General features: G+C 39.0%; 1 protein-coding gene across 1 annotated transcript in view; it reads left to right on the top strand.

Annotated features, from left to right (window-relative positions):
- The window catches only part of LOC149823478 (cytochrome B561, amino-terminal protein), a 90,016-nt gene extending 71,915 nt beyond the window's left edge, over window positions 1-18,101 (top strand). Inside the window, exons 3-7 of the mRNA XM_090018860.1 lie at window positions 67-989; window positions 1,115-1,313; window positions 1,530-1,712; window positions 11,953-12,329; window positions 17,152-18,101. Of these exons, the coding sequence (XP_089874986.1) occupies window positions 67-989; window positions 1,115-1,313; window positions 1,530-1,712; window positions 11,953-12,329; window positions 17,152-17,292 (1,823 nt within the window). The 3' untranslated portion in view covers window positions 17,293-18,101. The remainder of the gene's footprint in view (window positions 1-66; window positions 990-1,114; window positions 1,314-1,529; window positions 1,713-11,952; window positions 12,330-17,151) is intronic.
- Window positions 18,102-19,083: the final 982 nt, after the last annotated feature.

Raw genomic sequence — 19,083 nt, 5'->3', positions numbered from 1 at the left:
AAGAACTTTATCCTTTAGACAGGAATTCATGGTCTTTGACTTGTATCCCGTAATGGGCTATTTCAGGATTTCTCACTAAGGTGTCCAAAATGGTGCTGTTGTTCATTTTGTTGGGAGCTCTGTCAGCTCTAGTCCGAGCTCTCTCTTTACAAAAAGCAAGAAACATTGGTTTGTCATCGTTGTTACATTTTTCACAAGGCACCAAGGAGCATGGTGAGCTAACCAAGCATCAACAAGAGCTTCTGGGACTAAGGACAAAGTCGGCTACAAAAGTTGATTCTGGTTCTCTAAATCACATCGATGCCCATCAGAAACCAAAATTGAGGCAATATTCAGCATCATTGCATCCTAGTATGCTTGTTCCTGTTCACACTTCAAGCATTGGAACTGGGAACCATAGTACTAGTGGTGGAAAGACGGTTTCTCACACTCCTGGCGGAAGGTCTATATCTTCAGCTTCTCTTTCACCAAACCTTGTCAATTCAACTCTATCCCAAGGATCAATCCATAGTACACCGACTTTGGATAGGCAGTTTGCAACTCCTCGGTTTAAGCAAAGATCAGCCATCTCTAAAGAAATCTCAAACGAAGAGATGCTTGAAAAGTTTTTGGCAGATTTAGATGAGAAGTTTGTGGAATCTGCCATAAAATCTGTAACACCTAACCGAAGTCTTATGACTCCTCCAGCCACTCTCCATGGTGTTGGCATGGCTGGCCATAGCCCTATCACTAGTTCAACCTCTGGAACTACAAGGAGTACTCCTCTGAGGCCTGTGAGAGCATCCCCAGGTTCACAAAAGTACAAAACAACACCGAAAAAAGGTGAAGGTGATCTTCCTCCCCCAATGTCACTGGAGCAATCTGTTGAAGCTTTCGAGCATCTGGGCGTTTATCCTCATATCGAACAGTGGAGAGACCGTCTTAGACAATGGTTTTCTGCAGTTTTGCTAAAACCACTTCTGGAAAAAATTGAGACAAGTCATGTTCAGGTTTCGAATTTTCTGATGATTTAGTGAAAAACTTCTTTTACACTTTTGTGCAGGTGATGATCATCATTGTCCAATAACTTTCATCAGTTTGATTCTGATGGGTCCATTTTGCATGAATTATACAGGTCATGCAAACCGCTGCTAAAGTTGGCATTTCTATCTCTGTGAATCAAGTCGGAAGTGTTCTACCAAATGAAGGGGCATCCAGTAATGCATCTCCACTTGACGGGACAAAAGAATGGCAGTCGGCTTATATGCTTGACGAAGATGGGATTCTCCATCAGCTACGTGCAACTCTTCTGCAAGCTCATGATTGTTCTTCCTGTGAGTTTTTATGGGATATAGATTCTTGTGGTTGTGTCTTCCTTAGGGTTTCTTAACAGATTTATGTTAATTTTTACAGTTGCTTTATTCTTTTTACCTGTAATGTAGACTTGCTGACACTTATCTGAGTTTTCCCCTTCCTGTCGATATTATTTTCAAGAAAGCATTTTGAATAGTATTCTTTTAATATTGTTGTGTTATTGTTTATATTTGCAGCTCAATTGTCTCTCATTGGCTCGCAACATCCACATCAGTCTCCTCTATTGCCTGTTATTCAAGAATGTGTGGATGCAATCACTGAACACCAGAGGCTTAATGCGCTATTGAAAGGAGAGTTGGTCAAGGGTTTGCTACCTCAAAGTAGTGTTCGAGCTGACTTCACGGTACAAAGAATTAAAGGTAAAGATTTGTCATCTTCTATGTCTCCTGGGTACGGGTACGGGTACGGGTACGGGTACGGGTACGGGTACGGGTATGGAGGGTACGACACGGCAATTCCAAAAAATGTCGGTAGGGGGACGGCTAAATATATACTAAAAATATATATTATATATCTAAAATACATCTTATATATCTAAAATATATACTAAAAATATATAATATAACATAGGACACAACAAATGTCGTGTCTAGGTACCAGTACTCATGTCGACACGGGTACGGCACCCTAAGTATCGGGTCCCGGTTACATAGGTCATCTTATTATACTTGATAGATTAGTGTATATGGCAGTTTCTGTAATAGAAAAGAGCGGAAGCACAAATGATGCAAAGAATTCTTTAAAGGAGGCAAGCAAAGAGCCAAGAACACAAGCACATAACGTGCACAAATAACCCACTAAGGGGTAAAGTGCCTAAAAGGCAAAGAAAATATTATTCAAGAAGAGAACAAGAAGTCTTCAAAAGCCAATGCATTACAAGAGGGAGAGCCCTCCTTTTATAGAGGAAAAGTGAGAGAGGGGACCACATGGGGCTCCCTTCTAGTCGTTGGGAGCCCCAACGACTAGATGGGTGGGGCCCCATGTGGTCCTTATTACATATAAAAATAAAAAAGAAAAGAAGAGGGAGAAAAAATAAATAAAAGAAAAACCTAAAAATAAAATGGTACAAGAAAATTATCAAAATACCCCTATCAGGTTTTTGGGTATACAATAAAGAGAATGTGTGTATATATATGTATATATATATATATATGTATATATATATATATATATATGTATACATATTTTAACACGCCTCCTTAAACTTTACGGGGAGAAGACCAAAAGTTTGCCAAGAAGAAACATAAATCGCGGAGTTGGAAGCGTTTTGGTGAAAAAGTTAGTCAGCTGATATTCTAAAGTAACACATGGTAAAGTGATGGTTCCTCTGAGAAATTCATCTCGCACGTAGTGGCAGTCCATTTTAATATGATTGGTACGCTCGTAGAAGGTGTGGTTGCTTGCGACGTAAATGACACTTTTGTTATCACAACACATCTTGGTGGAAGAGGAAATGAGAACGCCTATATCACAGAGGAGACTTCTGAGCCATACAATTTCCATAGTTGTCATCGTCATGGCTCGATATTCAGCTTCAGTGGATGATAGTGAAACTTTTTGTTGCTTTTTACATCTCCAAGAAATAAGTGATTCACTTAAAAAAGTGCAAAACCCAGTAGTTGAGATTCGATCATTGGGATTTTCTCCCCAGTCTGTGTAACGCCCCAAAAATCCAGGACTTGTAACTTTTAGAATAGTTTAGAAAGCTTTGAAATCACACAATTATCAGAGTTTAAATAATACTTCAGCGGAAAATGATATTTTTAAAACCACAAGTCAATGGACCTTGAGCGCATTACAGCGTAAACTTTCATTTGTCAAATCCCGCACAACTATTGAAATCAAATGGTTTTGAAATGGAGTTTCAAAGATGGAGAATTTGTTTGTTGAAACCGAGAAGAAGTTTACTAAAACAGCTTTAGTAACTCAAGGTTTAATAAAAAGAGAAATTTTGGAATACCCTTCATACCAAATTTACCAACATGTCCTCAGGAGCAAAACATCAGGGAAAAAGCTCTATCTTGATCTCATCACGCCATCGTGCCATCGCAGACTGTATTACCTATCCAAAACCTGCCCATAAAATGGGTCAGTTTCACTAAAAACTGGTAGGTGCACAGACAGGACAATATTGAACATAATTAAGCAGAATAATTTAATATGTCAAGTAGACAGACAATTATATATAGCAATTTAATTTCAGCAGATTCACAAAGCCACTATCATGAGCACAATGCTAAAATTATTACAAGCATTTTACTGGCACAAGTAGGCTAACTATTACACGTAAAGCACTGCACAAGAAAGTTAACTAGCAAAATACAATGCTTCATCAACCACACACACAATTCCATAAGTATTGAACCCGTTGTACCCTATAATTTTCACACGTGCATAACTGAACACATTGTGTGATCGGATTTAAATTATGTTTCGATATTAACTGGCCAAGCGGGTACGCACAAGGCATGACTCTAGAAACAGCCTAGACTGATCCGGGGGTTTATTATGCTATGTATTTTATGATAACCCGGATAGCTGACTGAGTCCGCACCTAAGGGGACGGTCGGTGACCAAGAGAGAAATCCTCAAAGCAGCATAAACAATGGATGCATTCCAAACATGGAGAGCTACCACCTAGGATAATTATGGTAGTCCCATTCCCTAACTCTGATGACTGAGGAAGCCGAGTCTTTTGCTCGTAACTGCCATTAATGGCCTGTTCATCGAAGTTTTGTACCTTCCTGTCCTCTCTCCTGACAGGAGTCAGCGATTCGAATGAGTACATCAGGGGTAGTTAACTGAAGACCCATTCTACATACTCTGGTCTTTCGACCAACTCGAGTATCTTGCCGGTGAAGGCGAAAACATCACTTATTTAGGTGATCACAACATTTTGTTATTTGCACACATCGAGGTTGTCACAACCTACTCATCCAATCATCGCAACGTAAGAAGACGTACTTGTCAAAAAGTATAGTCGTACTTGTCAAAAGTACATCTACGATGAAAGGGAAATGGTTCCACAAAAGAAACCCCAACAGATATTATCTGCAAAAGAATCAATACAACACAACTTGTCAAGATAAGTTTTGAGTTCACTTCAACAACATTTTTCATATTTCATGATACAAGGTCGTCTCGGATCTCTCGTCCGATCAACAAAGTACTTAACATGTTGTGCATGTCTAAAAGTACGCAACACTGAAAAAGGGAGGTGCGTAGGCTTCTAAAAAGGAACACCCAACACACAACTTCATAATGTTCCAAAGGATATAGGAGTGCTCATTTGGCACGATTCATCCTTAAAAGCCATAATGCCACATTAAGTCATTCACGCAAGGCACAACACTATCAATCTTACATCCAAAATTTATCTTAGTATCGACATGTGACACTAGATTGATAAATAAAGATGGGTCCTTCAACAGAACCCCACTCATTCATATGCCCATGCCCCTGATCGGGGTTATTCGAATTGGGTCGCAACTCGAATCGGGGTTATAAAATATTTCTCCCAAGTGTGTGGACCTGGGAGGGCCTATATGTGACTTCGAAATCCAACAGGACTTAAAACATAACTTTGCAAAAGTTGTGCACTTTGAAGAGCCCTGGGTTTGCAGAAGGAAATCCTCTTTATAAGAACTATAGCGGACAAGTACAACTTCTAGTGTTTTGAAAACAAGTGATAACAGGATAGGCACAAGATTACATTTATGTAAGTACATATTTACCATGAGTGTGAGCATATGCAGGTTATAACATGTCAACAAACAACTCTCGACTTGCGATGTCGCACATCGAGGGAAAAGCACATAAGTAATACACGAGGTACCAAAACCATACATTGACCACTTAGATAGGCAAACACATAAGGTCATACGTAATACATGAGACACGAAGTCGTACCTCACTGAAAGGAAATATGCAGGCAGAAATGTATACAAGCAAACAAGGGCATATGCACTTTAAAAAGTACGAAACCACACCTCAAATTCATAAACAACTACGCAAAATAATAATCGAAGAATGAAATTGTACATCAACCCATAGGAACGTACATGCAAGTATATATCCAAGCAACTAAGGGCATAAGTATTGCAAAAAGTGTGAAACCACCTTCAACACATAAGCAAATACGCAAATTAATACTCGAAGAGTAAAATCGTACCTCGACTCATAAACATGCAGACAAGAATAATAAGCCACGCAAAAGCAATATAAATCTAAGTACAACTAGCATAGACATTTTAATTATTTCAACTTAATTAGATCTTATTGCCCCTTGTGCGACTTTACCCTACCTTGGGATGTCGTGCAGCTGCGTACGCCTACGCGTGAGGATAATACGAGGGTCGGGCCACGAAGCACGAATGGGGCCTGTTGCGTAAGCTGCAAAGGTACGTTATTAGTATGCATTTAAATGAATAGGAAAAACGGCAATAAAGGACTTGGGTTTCGGCTTCTCTGTAAAACAAGGCAGGGATCAACGGTCCCTGCTGACCTGAAACGGAATGGGGTAGGGTCTAATGACCCATGCTGCCAAAAGAAACATGTGCAGGGGCCATCGGCCCCTGCCGGATATCTAAGGGGCAGGGGCCATCGGCCCCTGCTGGGTTTCCGAAAAGGGAGGCAGGAGCCGAAGGCTCCTGCTAGCTTTAAAGGAAGGGCAGGGGCATCAGCCCCTACCAGAAATGGAATGAGCAGAGAGAGGGGAGTGCAGGGGCAAAGGCCCCCTGCGGCTTCCAAAGAGGAGGCAGGGGCCAATGGCCCCTGTCGTTCATGGAGAAAAAGGGCAGGGTCCATTGGCCCCTGCTGGTCTTTAAAAGAGGAGGAGGGCAGGGGCCAAAGGCCCCTGTCGGTCTTAAAAAAAAATGGCAGGAGCCATCGACCCCTGCTGGGTTTTAAAAGAAGAGGGGCAAGGGCCGATGGCCCATGCCAGAAGGTAAGAGAGAGAGAGGGGGAGAGAGAGAGGGGCGGCAGGAGCCACCAGCCTCCTGTCGACCCCCTACGCAGGTCAAGGAAGAGAGGAGGGGGACGACCGACCTGTCGGTCGCCCCGATCTCCCACGGGGAAGAGAAGGGGGTCCGCAGGGGCCATTGGCCCCTGCCGGCACTCCGGCGCACCCCAAAAGAGGGAAGGGGACGACAGGGGCCCTGTAGGCCCCCTGTCAGATCTCCGATGGGCACGGAGGGAGGTGGGAGGGCGCGACAGGGGCCGTGCGCCGCCTGCCGGCGTCCCGACGAGTTGACAGAGAAGGGGGGGGGGGGAGGAGGAGAAGAGGGAGGAGGAGACTGAGATAGAGGGCGTACCTGGAAGGGGGGCGCCGTCGGCAGCAGTCGCAGGGGGGGGACGAGGGGAGACGGCGGGGTTGTAGGCGAGGCTGTCGCCCGCAGGGAACGAGAAGGGGGGCGGGGGCATCGATCCTCCCCTCCCACAACGCTCTTAAAGAGCTCAGGGAGGGGCGACAAAAGGGGAAACCCCGATGGGTTTCCCTTATCGGGTCGAAGGCGCGGTGGGGGGTTGCGGCGCACAGGAGAAAGACCTCCTGTGTCGGGTTTTAAAACCCTAATGATGATGGGCTCGGGTCGGGTCCGGACCCGGCCCGGGTCCGATTTATTTTTATTTTTTTTGCGGGTTTTACAGTCTGCATCAGTATAAGCAATTAATTCAAGAGATGAAGACGAGGATAAGAAAAGCCCTTTGAAGATGGTGTTCTTGATGTAGCACACAATTCTCATCATGACCACCATATGAACTGAAGTAGGTGCATGATGAAACTGACTTGCAGCATGAACCGCATGAGCTATATCCGGACGGGTGATGGATAAGTAAGTAAGGGATCCAATCAACTGCCGATAAAGAGCAGGATCTTCAAGTAAAACACCATCCTCAAGTCTCAGTTTTGCATTTATAACTTCGGGGGTTTCTACTTTCTTTTCATCTGAAACCCCTGACTTAGTACAAATGTCTGCTGCTAATTTCATTTGAGATAGAATGTATCCTCGAGGGGAATACACCACTTCAATACCTAAAAAATATCTCAAAAAACCCAAGTCAGACATATCAAAAGTTTTTTGTAACATAGTCTTACCTTATTTACTCATTTTTTGTCACTTCCAGTGATGATCATATCATCAACATACAGAAGTAGAATAACAATGAAGTCACCTGTTTTCTTAACAAAAAGAGCAGTGCCGGTATAACACGAAATAAAGCCCAAGTTGATTAATACATTACTAAACTTGTCATACCAAGCTTTGGGAGTTTTCTTAAGGCCATATAATGCCTTTTTCAATTTCAAAATTTTACCATTTGGATTCATGCCAGGAGGTGGTTTCATATAAACTTCTTCACACAGATCTCCATTTAAAAAGACATTCTTAACATCAAGTTGAAAAATAGGTCATTTTTTAATAAAGGTTATTGCAATAAGGGCTCGAACACTAGTCATTCAAGCAACAGGGGCAAAGGTCTCATCATAATCCACCCCATATTCTTGGGCATATCCTTTGGCTACTAATCGAGCCTTAAATCTTTCTAATGAACCATCACTTTTAGTTTTTACCTTAAAAACCCATCTACATTCAATGAGTTTCGTGTCTTTAGGGGGATCAACGATTTCCCAAGTTTGTGCTTTATTAAGGGCATTAAGTTCAAGTTCCATTGCTTCATTCCAATGGGCATATTGTTTGACATCATTATAATGCAATGGTTCATGAAAAGAGTGAAGAGCTAACAAACAAGCTCGAAAATTTGGAGAAAAGTATCATAAGATACAAATCTATTTGGTATTTTAGAAATACGATTTGATCTTCTTTGAGAGGATTCTTCTATTGATTCGTTTTGAGATAATTTCTCAAGGGCACAAGGGAGATTATTTTCATTTCTTCTAGAATAAACTTGTGTGTGATTTGTTACATTTTCATTTAAGTTTTCATGTAGGTCATGTTCATCATTTGGAGGTTCAATATGATCCTTGATAAGAGATTCAATCGATTCAACATGATCATCTATGCATTCTTCTTGAGGTAACAAGTCAAACAAGAAGGAATAATCAATATTTTCATTTAGGTTATGCGAAAAACCATTTTCTTCTTCAAGAAAGGTGACATCGTTTGAGATATAAAGTTTGTTATTTAATAGATCAAAACATCGATAACCTTTTTGTTTTTCACCATATCCTAAGAAGATACATTCAATTGCCCTTGAAGACAATTTATCGTTTTTGTGAGTTAGAACAAAACACTTACATCCAAAAATTCTTAGTCTTTTATAGTCGGGAGACATATTGTAAAGTTTTTCAAACGGAGAAAGATTTTTCAAAGAGGATGAGGGTGTTCTATTAATTAGATATGTTGAAGTTAGAACGGCTTCGGCCCAAAAAGATTTTAGAATATTTTTGGAAACTAATAGAGTTTTTGTTGTTTTATTATGTATCTATGCTTTATTTCCCCAAGGCCATTTTGTTGTGGAGTGTTTGGATAAGAACATTGATGACAAATTTTGGTTTCTTTTAAATAGCTTTGAAAGTCATTAGACATGTATTCTCCTCCCGAATCGAATCTAAGAATGGATATGATTCCTAAGAATTGATTCTTGACCATTGCATGAAATTCTTTAAAAAAGCGAAAACTTCGGATTTGCGATTTAGAAAGTAAATCCATGTAAATAGAGTAAAGTCGTCAACAAAGACTACATAATAAGGAAAACCTCCTTTAGATACAACAGGGGAAGGACCCAATACATCGGAATGAATAAGTTCAAACGGCCGTGTGGGAACATAATTTCTTTGAGAAAATGGAATAGTTTTAGATTTTCCAAAAATGCATTCTTTACAAGTCATATGTTTGTTTTTACAAGTATTGTCCAAAAAGGGAAAAAAAGACATCTTTAAAAAGTTCGGATGACCAAGTCTCTTATGTCAAATTTCAATACTTTTGACATTTACAAAATTACAAAATGACTTGGATGGAAGAGTCAAAAAATCCATAAAATAAAGATCGCCCCTCCTATGGCCTTGCCTAATCAGCTTCCCTTCCTGCACGGTGCAATCTTTAGGTGAGAAAGAGACTTGGCAACCATGATCGGTAATTTGAGAAGCTGAGAAAATATTTAAGTTTACTTTTGGAACAACTCTTACTTTAGGGACAAAAAAAATTTGAGAGGATTTTAAATCAAGTGTTCCAATACTTTCAATTTTTAATGATGTCCCATTGGCCGTTGAAACATAAGAAGATATGGGTTCGGAAAAAATATTAGAAAGAGATTTTTTATGAGATGTTATGTGAAAAGAGGCACCCGAGTCTAGTATCCACATACCTAGAGGTGATGATGAGTAAGCTATGACGTCTCCTGAAATTGATGTTGAAGAATTCTTGAGAAGATGCTGGAGGACTTCGAAAATATGACTAAGAGTTTCTTTGATATCTCCTCCATTGACATTTTCTTCTTTCTTCTTTGGAGAATTTTTTTCAACCGCGGCCACCTTTCCTTTGAGTTTTGGACAAACTGCGGCTTAATATGCCCCGGTTCATTACAATAGTGACAAATCACTCCCTTTCTATACCCATTATTTTTTGAAAAATGGGGAGGTCTATATGCTTTTACATTTGTTTTCGGCCTAGTAACAGCCAAAATTTCATCATTCTTAAGACTTATGCCAAGACGAGTTTTCGCTTGGCATACTTCGGCAAGAGCATCTTCAATAGGTAAGGCTTTACTTCTATGAATAAGAGATGCCCTAACTTGTTTTAATTCTGGCCTAAGCCTATGAAAAAATTGAAAAAAATGTTTTTTTTCAATTTGTTCTCTTCTTAACTCAATATCTTCCGGAGCCACCCACTTGGGCTCAAGAGCGAGTTCATCCCAAAGAAGTGTTAAAGCACTAAAATAATCACGGACACTCATATCCGGTTGTCTAGTAGATCTAATTTTTTCTTGACAAAAAAATTGTCTAGCTAGATCTTTTTGGGTATACATGCTTTTAATGAAGAACCATGCTTCATTGGCTCTCCTAAATTTCGCAATGTTGGCACAATTTTTAATATCAACATTGTTCATGATTACTTTCCCAATCTTCTACTGTGGATTGGTGCTCATTAATGGCCTTAATGCGGTCTTCCCCATCTAGAGCTTTCTCAACACCTCCAATTTTGGTGAGCTTTAAAGAGGGTTCAAGAGCGGTGCCTATCACAAAACCCCACAACTTCTTACCTCTTAGATGATTTTCCATAGCCGATGCCCACATAAGATAGTTTGCAGGAGAGCTCAACTCTTGATTCATGCTCCATTGACGAGGAGAAAAATATGAAGGGGCTCCAAAAGATCTTTCAAGATTAATAAAAAACCAAAGTCTATGATACCATGTAATGAAAAGAGTGGAAGCACAAATGATGCAAAGAATTCTTCAAAGGAGGCAAGCAAAGAGCTAAGAACACAAGCACGTAACGTGCGCAAATAACCCACTAAGGGGTAAAGTGCCTAAAAGGCAAAGAAAATATTATTCAAGAAGAGAACAAGAAGGCTTCAAAAGCCAATGCATTACAAGAGGGAGAACCCTCTTTTTATAGAGGAGGAAAAGTGAGAGAGGGGACCACATGGGGCTCCCTTCTAGTCGTTGGGAGCCCCAACGACTAGATGGGTGGGGCCCCATGTGGTCCTTATTACATATAAAAATAAAAAAGAAAAGAAGAGGGAGAAAAAATAAATAAAAGAAAAACCTAAAAATAAAATGGTACAGAAAAATTACCAAAATACCCCTATCAGGTTTTTGGGTATACAATAAAGAGAATGTATATATATATATATATATATATATATATATATATATATATATATATATATATATATATATATATATATATATATATATATATATATACCTATGTCACACGGACTCGGCTAGGGAGGTGTCGCACCCGAGTCGACACGGGTGCGACTCGGCCTGGACTCGGTCAATGCCGAGTCGGACTTGGTCAACGAGTCGAGGCCGAGTCTGTCCACATTTTGGACTCGGTCAACTTTGATCGAGTCCAAAAATGTCTATTGAAAAAACTAAAAAAATGATTTTTTTTATATAAAAAGAGCCTGTTTACTGTGCCTGTGCCTGTGCCTGTTTACTGTGCCTGTGCACAGTGCTGTGCCAGTGCACAGTGCTGTGCCTGTGCACAGTGCGAACAGTGCCAAAAAACTAAAAAATGATTTTTTTATATAAAAAGAGCCTGTTTACTGTGCCTGTGCACAGTGCACAGTGCTGTGCCAGTGCTGTGCCAGTGCACAGTGTACAGTGCACAGTGTTGTGCCTGCGCACAGTGCTGTGCCTGCGCACAGTGTGCACAGTGCCTGCGCACAGTGCTGTGACTGTGCACTTTTTAAAATAAAATAAAATAATATCTTTTAAAAAAATAAAATAAAATTATATATATATATATATATATATATATACAGCCGAGTCCCCGTGTCCAAAAATTTTAAAATTGCGCCGCACCCGTGTCACACCCACACCCATGTGACATAGATATATACATATATGTATATATATACATATTTTAACGGTTTCTTCATAGTTTAAGTGGCAGTGTGTGTATTTATTTACAGAACTAGCTGAAGGCACCTGTTTGAAAAATTATGAGTACCTTGGCAGTGGAGAAGTTTATGATAAGGTGAGCAAGAAATGGACTCTGGAGCTTCCTACAGATTCCCACCTTCTTTTGTATTTATTCTGTGCAATTCTGGAGCACCCTAAGTGGATGTTGCATGTTGATCCTACCTCTTATGCTAGCACCCAATCTAGCAAGAATCCCTTGTATTTGGGAGTTCTACCACCAAAAGAAAGATTACCAGAGAAATATGTGGCTGTTCTGTCTTCTGTTCCTTCTGTTCTTCATCCAGGTGCGTGCACACTGGTGGTTGGAAAGCAGAGTCCTCCAATCTTCGCCTTGTACTGGGATAACAAGTTACAGTTGTCCATGCAGGTACTTTTAGTTCATTATGAAGGACATACTCAAGCACTTTTTTATTTTTTAATAGGATAATCTTTTTTAAACTGATTAAACAATCTTTTAAATTTTGATGATCCTACCATATTTTCAATAAATTGCTTGATGCTTTACATGTTTTAATTTTAAAACTCGCGGCAAACATTGTCCAGTCAGATGGTCAAAATCTCAGCCCTAATTGTTTTTTGAATTATTAAACAAGTTAAATTCTATTCCAAAATGCATGTTGAGTAATTGCCTGTGCTGTTCTGGTATGTTAACTTTATGTTTCGTCATTAAAAAATGTAAACTTTATGTCGCTTGCTGAAAATGCTGTTGAGATACGCATAACCAAAATTTGCAAAACCTGTGCTGTTTTTCCTCCGGACAACTTGAAATTCTATCAGAAACTCGGTCTTGGTAGCATGGGAACTGGGTAGATTTTGATGAAACAAAGGTGGCGTTTTATGTATTTAATCTGCCTGTTTATGTTTCTATTTATGTTAAATAGTTTAGTTATTGTTTGGGTGACATGCTTATTATTTCTGTTTAAGTAGTATAAACAGAAACACAAAATTACCTTTGTATTTATAAATAGAAGGTTGGGACTGTTTATGTTCATGTTTTCTATTTGCACTATCATTTTAAATCTATCTCATTTTTGTTTGGTAAAAGTCGAGTAGAAATTAATATGTATGACGCAAAAACAGTTAAACTCCAAACTACTATATTCAATGGGTTGAAGCAAGTCCAACTCATGGGACAAACATATATGAATCTGCTTAATTTTTTACCTGACCTCAACATGCTTAAATTACAAATAAAATTTAAATATACAGATGTTCAAGTTAGGCCTGTTAAACAAACACAATCCTGACTTGTCAGCTTGGATCCACGTGGTTTGGACCCATATTAGCTTCGTAGTGTCAATTTTAGATCCAGTAAACTCATTTAACCCAATTGGATCCAACCATCGTTCAATCCATATATCCAAAATGTTTTAAGCCTGTTTTAAGCATTTTATGAACCACACAGGAAGTATGGCACAAGCTGAAAAACTTTACGTTTACTTTGTTGCATTTGAGAAAACAAATTGTTGGACTGCAAGAAGGAGAATGTGTATCTTAGACTATATGGCAAAATTAAGGGAATCACGACCATCTATCTGCTAGTAATTTTGCTTTTGCTTCAAAAAATAGAGGTGGGAGAAGAAGAGATGGATTTAATCAAAGTTAATTTTGTTGGTTCTAATGCTATGGCTATTCTATGTGTTGGAAGAAATTACCATACTGATTATTGTTACAGAAAGAAAAGCAATTTTACTCATCATATAAAGAGAGGAGTTACAGGGGGCTTTGCTAGGCACAAAGCTCTCAAGTTTAAACTTTTGTGGCTTAGAGTTTTAGAGTTTAACATTTGGTTTTGTATTGGTGGCAGATAGACCGAGAGAGCAGATGGGTCAGTTGCAGATTAAGGCGTAAACTAGAAAATTTAAGAGAGCTGATTTCTACATCGAGAAAATCTGAGTTAAACAAATTTGGGAAGATTGAGAAATGGGATATAGAATTTCGAGTTACAAAATTCTTTTCCCTTCCTCAAAGGATGCCTTAAAGGATCAACTGATGGGACAAATGAAATTACTCATGAATCAGTTGCAGATTAAGGCATAAACTAGAAAATTTAAGAGAGCTGATTTCTACATCAAGAAAATCTGGAGTTAAACAAATTTGGGAAGATTGAGAAATGGGATATAGAATTACGAGTTACAAAAGGCTTTTCCCTTCCTCAAAGGATGCCTCAAAGGATCAACTGATGGGACAAATGAAATTACTTATGAAGAAGATTCGTGAATGTAGTCTTAGAAAAGAATGGAAGCAGAGATCCTGTATCAATTGGATGAAAGTGGGGGATCACAATAACTGCTGCTTCCACCATACCCCCCTCTGCAGGATTTAGAATCAACTGCATCCATTATGTAATTGTAGACATGCAGAATTTTGAGGGAGTGGATATTTTCTCATGCTGCTGCAAACTACTTTGAAAATATGTTTAAGGCCACCTCACCCAGTGGAGCTCTGGTTCGATTGAACCTCCACAAATTGCTATAAGTGAATTGTAATCTTGTTTATTTGTATGTAGGCTTCTAGACTCTGTTCCTATTGGGGGTGACAGAGTGTTACCTGATTGACTTGATTAAGTCTCATTATCTTGTAACAAGAGGGTGATAAACCAGTCTGCATACACCAAAATACTCCAGCAAGGAAGAAGAAAGAAAACAATAGAGAAAGAAGGGATTGAATGGCACGATTCCCAATATGGGTCGTGACCTAGGATCTCTTCTATTTATATAAAAGTTAAAAAAATTGTATGGACTAAAATATCCCTAATAATACAAAAAAGAAATTACAAGAAGTGGTAATAATGGCAATAGGCAAATACAACATAAAACGTAATACAAACTAGATCACAATCTAAAGATCTAAACTCACAGCCTTAGTTGTCAAAAGTTGTGCCTAGGCTGGCTAGGTGTAGGGCCACCACCTAGGCTTATGGGTCTAGGCGGTAGGGCCCTATTTTTTTTACCTAAGCTGTCCATGCCTAAGCCGTAGGGACATAGTTGTCATGTTTTTAAAAATTTTTTGTCTCTTTTCTTTCTTTTTCTTTTTCTTCTTCCTCCCGCCCCAAAAGCTTTCTTTTTTTACTCTCATTTTCTTCTTTTGTTTTTCTTTTTTACTTTATTTTTTTTCTTATTCCTCTTCTTTTCACCCCTTCTTGTCAAAGGTGGAGCCCTGGCGCCGCCTAGGAGGCCTAGCCGAGGTAGTCTCTCGGTCTGATGCACAGTTGTACACACATATATATGTTTTCTGTGTAATTGTATATAATTATATATATTAACATATCATAAACATATATTATAAATTTACAATATTATGCGTTTATATTATATATATAATTATATATGTACATATCTGTGTACTTAATTCATATATAATCTATAAGCATACGAGTTATCTATTTGACTGGTTTTATGTAATATAATTGCTTTATAGTGTTCGACAACATATTATTATTTGTCTATTTCTCATTGTTGATTGATTTTATGTTGTATACATGTTTGTTATTAATTTTAGTAGTTTGTTTACATATTTTGTATGTTTTTTTTTGTTTTTTTATTTGGGGTACCGCCTAGTCCATCTAGGCCCCTCCTAGTCTTTTTAGGGGCTCACCGCGTCGGCTTCGCCTAGCGCCTTTGACAACTAAGCTCATCATACTTCTTGATAGCCTCCCTCAAGTTGTAAATGGTTCTCAATAATGGACAACTTGGATTTTAGAAACCAAAATCTTTGCATTGTTAATCCTTTTGTGAAGAGATTTGCCAATTGATTCTCCATCCCAACATATTCAATCTTTGTTTTAATGAAATGTTGATCAATTTCAATATGCTTTGTTTTCCCATGATGAATTGGATTGATGATAAATCTTAACTGACTTCATAATGGGCTCATCAAAGTCATTTAGTATATGTCTGATCCAAGTGATCTTCGCAGTCACCGCAATCATAGACCGATACTCTGCTTTAGTGTTGGATCTAGCCACTCTCTTATGTTTTCTACTGCGCCAAGATATCAAATTCCTTCCAATAAAATTGCAATATCTAGATATTGATCTTCTTTTATCTGGATCACCAGCCCAATCAACATCTAATAGGCCATAATAGTAAGCATATCTTCTTGTGCTCTCTTTATATATAATAATCCATCCCCAATAGTTCCCTTAAAGTACCTTAAAGTGCCTTTCACTGCTTCCATGTGCGTAGTTCTGGCTAATACATGGATTGAGATACTTGATTCACTTCATACACAATATCCAGCCTAGTAAAAGTAAGGTACTGAAGCATACCAAATATGCTACAATATCTTGTTGGATCATCACATAACTCCTTGTTATTGTCCCTCAACCTTTGACGAGTAGGACTACGCATTAAAATTGGCTTACAATCTTTCATTCTTGTTTTAGCCAATAAGTCCACAATATATTTGTGGAGTTATAATAAGCTCAATGATGCAGAGCATCTGGATTACCAGAGCATTGAAGACGAGTTGGATGCAAATCCAACTCTCCAGACCCGATCTGGGATCCGATATCCTAGAATATCCAATTCCATTGGCTTATTCGGGTCCAAATGGATCTCCGGGGTAAATCCATCATTTTGGCACATCTTAATTTCTGAGAATTTTGTTTTTTATCTTCTCAGAAAATACCTTTTGTTGTGATTCCATTTTTGCGAATATTGGAATCATGTGTATTTTTTTAGGTGTCGGATCTTACGGATCCGGATAGTTCTGGTGTCCGGTAGGATTATTTTAGGGCACTAGAGGGTGTATGGGGTTATTTGAAAATAAATATCTTATTGTGACGTGATATAACATAGAAGTTTAAAACCGATTGTTTGGTTTTTAGTGATGATAAAAAGGGCATGTATTCCGACTTCATGCAATGCCTTGATCAAAGGCAGGATCTTCTGGTGTGTTGCTACTATCTGGATGGACATGGAATTCTGCTGGCAAATATATTTTCTTTCTTGCATTAGAATTGAGGCGTTTGATATCCTCTCCTTAATTAAGAATCAGTGTGAATTGATAAACTAGACCATAGCTTTGGCCGCATTTTCTTATCGTCACTCAGTAATAATGCTGCTGAGATTAATCACAAACACTTCTGTTTTATGTTCTTTCACCTACTGGTGAATCTGTAGTTCATTTAAGCGCTTTGATTGATTCCTTCTGGTTTTAGGTTTTTTGACTTGAATCATTTGCAGGGACGAACCACACTCTGGGATGCAATTTTACTTCTGTGTTATAGGATCAAGGTTGGGTATGGAAGCGTAGTGCGGGGGGTTCATCTTGGTTCATCAGCACTAAACATCATTCCCATATTAGATTTGGAACCTCAGGACTAAAGGTTTTATGGGGCATCCCAGACTTCTTTACTTGGTCAACTAGATATGTAACAATTGTATTAGTTCTGACTGCAATATTTTGGAAATGTTAAAAGGCTCTCAGTTGTTCACGTTCACCCAACTGTCAAACCTCTAATAGCTGAAATTGCAACTGCCTAGGTGGTCCTGATAAGTTTATCTGGTTACTTTGATAGTGAGTTTGTTTGATGGGCCCAATCTTGATTCTGATGACTAATCCAGACTTGGGTCTGACATGAGATCCAACTAATATTTGAACCTTTTTTCATGCAAACTTTGGAGAAAAAGTGATGCTACTTGATTTTGTTCCAAGTTGAACCTTGACCTAGACTACGTAAGGCAGAACTTTCAGACGCTGGTCAGTGCCAGGAAGGTCCCTCGTATTCAGGTCTGAATTGGGATGTTACCAGTGTTGGACCCATTGAGAGCCCTACTAATGCCACAGGTTCTTACAAGGACATCAGCCTTGTTCTCTGTAATAACTTTTCATGCTGCACTACAGCTTTTGGCTTGATATTCCAGAAGGATTGCTGCACACAGAATTCTCCCATGGAATCTCCATATTGCGGCATGTGTTAGGCATGGGGATGGTCATCCTGATGGAGGTCACTTGAAGGTGATAAAATGCATCAGCGAAGATTAAATGTTTATTTTACTCCAGCTGTTGTAAATACATGGTGGATGACTTTTAGTTGTAAAATTTTTGCACCTGGTGGATTCAGCTTTGAGCATATAATGCTGGATTTGTAATCTGCGAACTTTAGGCACGGCCGACAGATTCAATCTGTGAACTTTAGGTGTGGCTGTTCTTTTGTCTGTTCTCGTTTAGTACATATGCGGCTAAGCATAAGGGCTGCCCTCTGGGATGATCAACATTCTTCATCTCTTACCCTCTGTGTCAGGGGAATGGTAAAAATACTCCTCACAGTTGAGCATAAGAATTCCTACTCTGACCTGCTAAACCGAGGGATAATCATATTATTCTTTCCTTGGCCATGCCTTTTAGGCCTTCATGTAGAAACTCCATCGAAGCTGTCAAAGTAGGAATCCTAGGTGCTTTCCTTTGTCTTATTTTTTTTACTGGGAGAAACCGTCCCAGACAGAGACCTAGCCACGTTGGCTCAGCCTGCCATACTTATGGTCACTGTTCATGTCATCCTAAAGTTCTGAGGGCTTACCCCTCAAACCCAGGGAGTCGTCAAGCTTGGGCTTACGCAAGGGGTGACCCCCATGGGATTTGAACCTAGACTGCCTGTCAAACGGTCTATGCCCCATCCCACTACGCCTAGTTGAGTAAGATATTCCTTGAATGAAGTTTTCATGGGATCTCTAATCCTCTTTTTGTTTAGCTCTAGCCAGCAATTGATTTGTTTGTAAACTGTAAAGGGTGCTCATGTATGCTGAACGGAGAAACCACCAGATTGGACTGCTTTCTAATTGTGATTAAAGCAAATGTAATATCTTTGTAATCTGGACGGTGTCTGCCTAACCCCATCTATTAATAAAAAGAAATTCATGGTTTATAATCCACAAAATAAGAGTTTGGAACATTGAACTAACTACTTATGGCATAGAACATTCAAAAAATTATCAATAATGTATCTCCTTAAAAATAATACAATTTGCTAAATCTGCTTATGACCAAAAAAAAATATAGTCAACTGCATTGTGACTTTTTTACTTTTTGCATGTTATTTATGCAGTTAGGTATCACAAACTTTCACTTAAAGGGAGGTCTGTACATTTTTTTTGAGGATCTCATGAAGCGCGCAA

The sequence above is a fragment of the Nuphar pumila genome, chromosome 10 (genome assembly GCF_984573655.1).
Source record: "Nuphar pumila chromosome 10, dmNupPumi1.hap1.1, whole genome shotgun sequence".
Lineage (NCBI taxonomy): Eukaryota > Viridiplantae > Streptophyta > Magnoliopsida > Nymphaeales > Nymphaeaceae > Nuphar > Nuphar pumila.
This window is presented reverse-complemented; position numbering and strand designations above follow the sequence as displayed.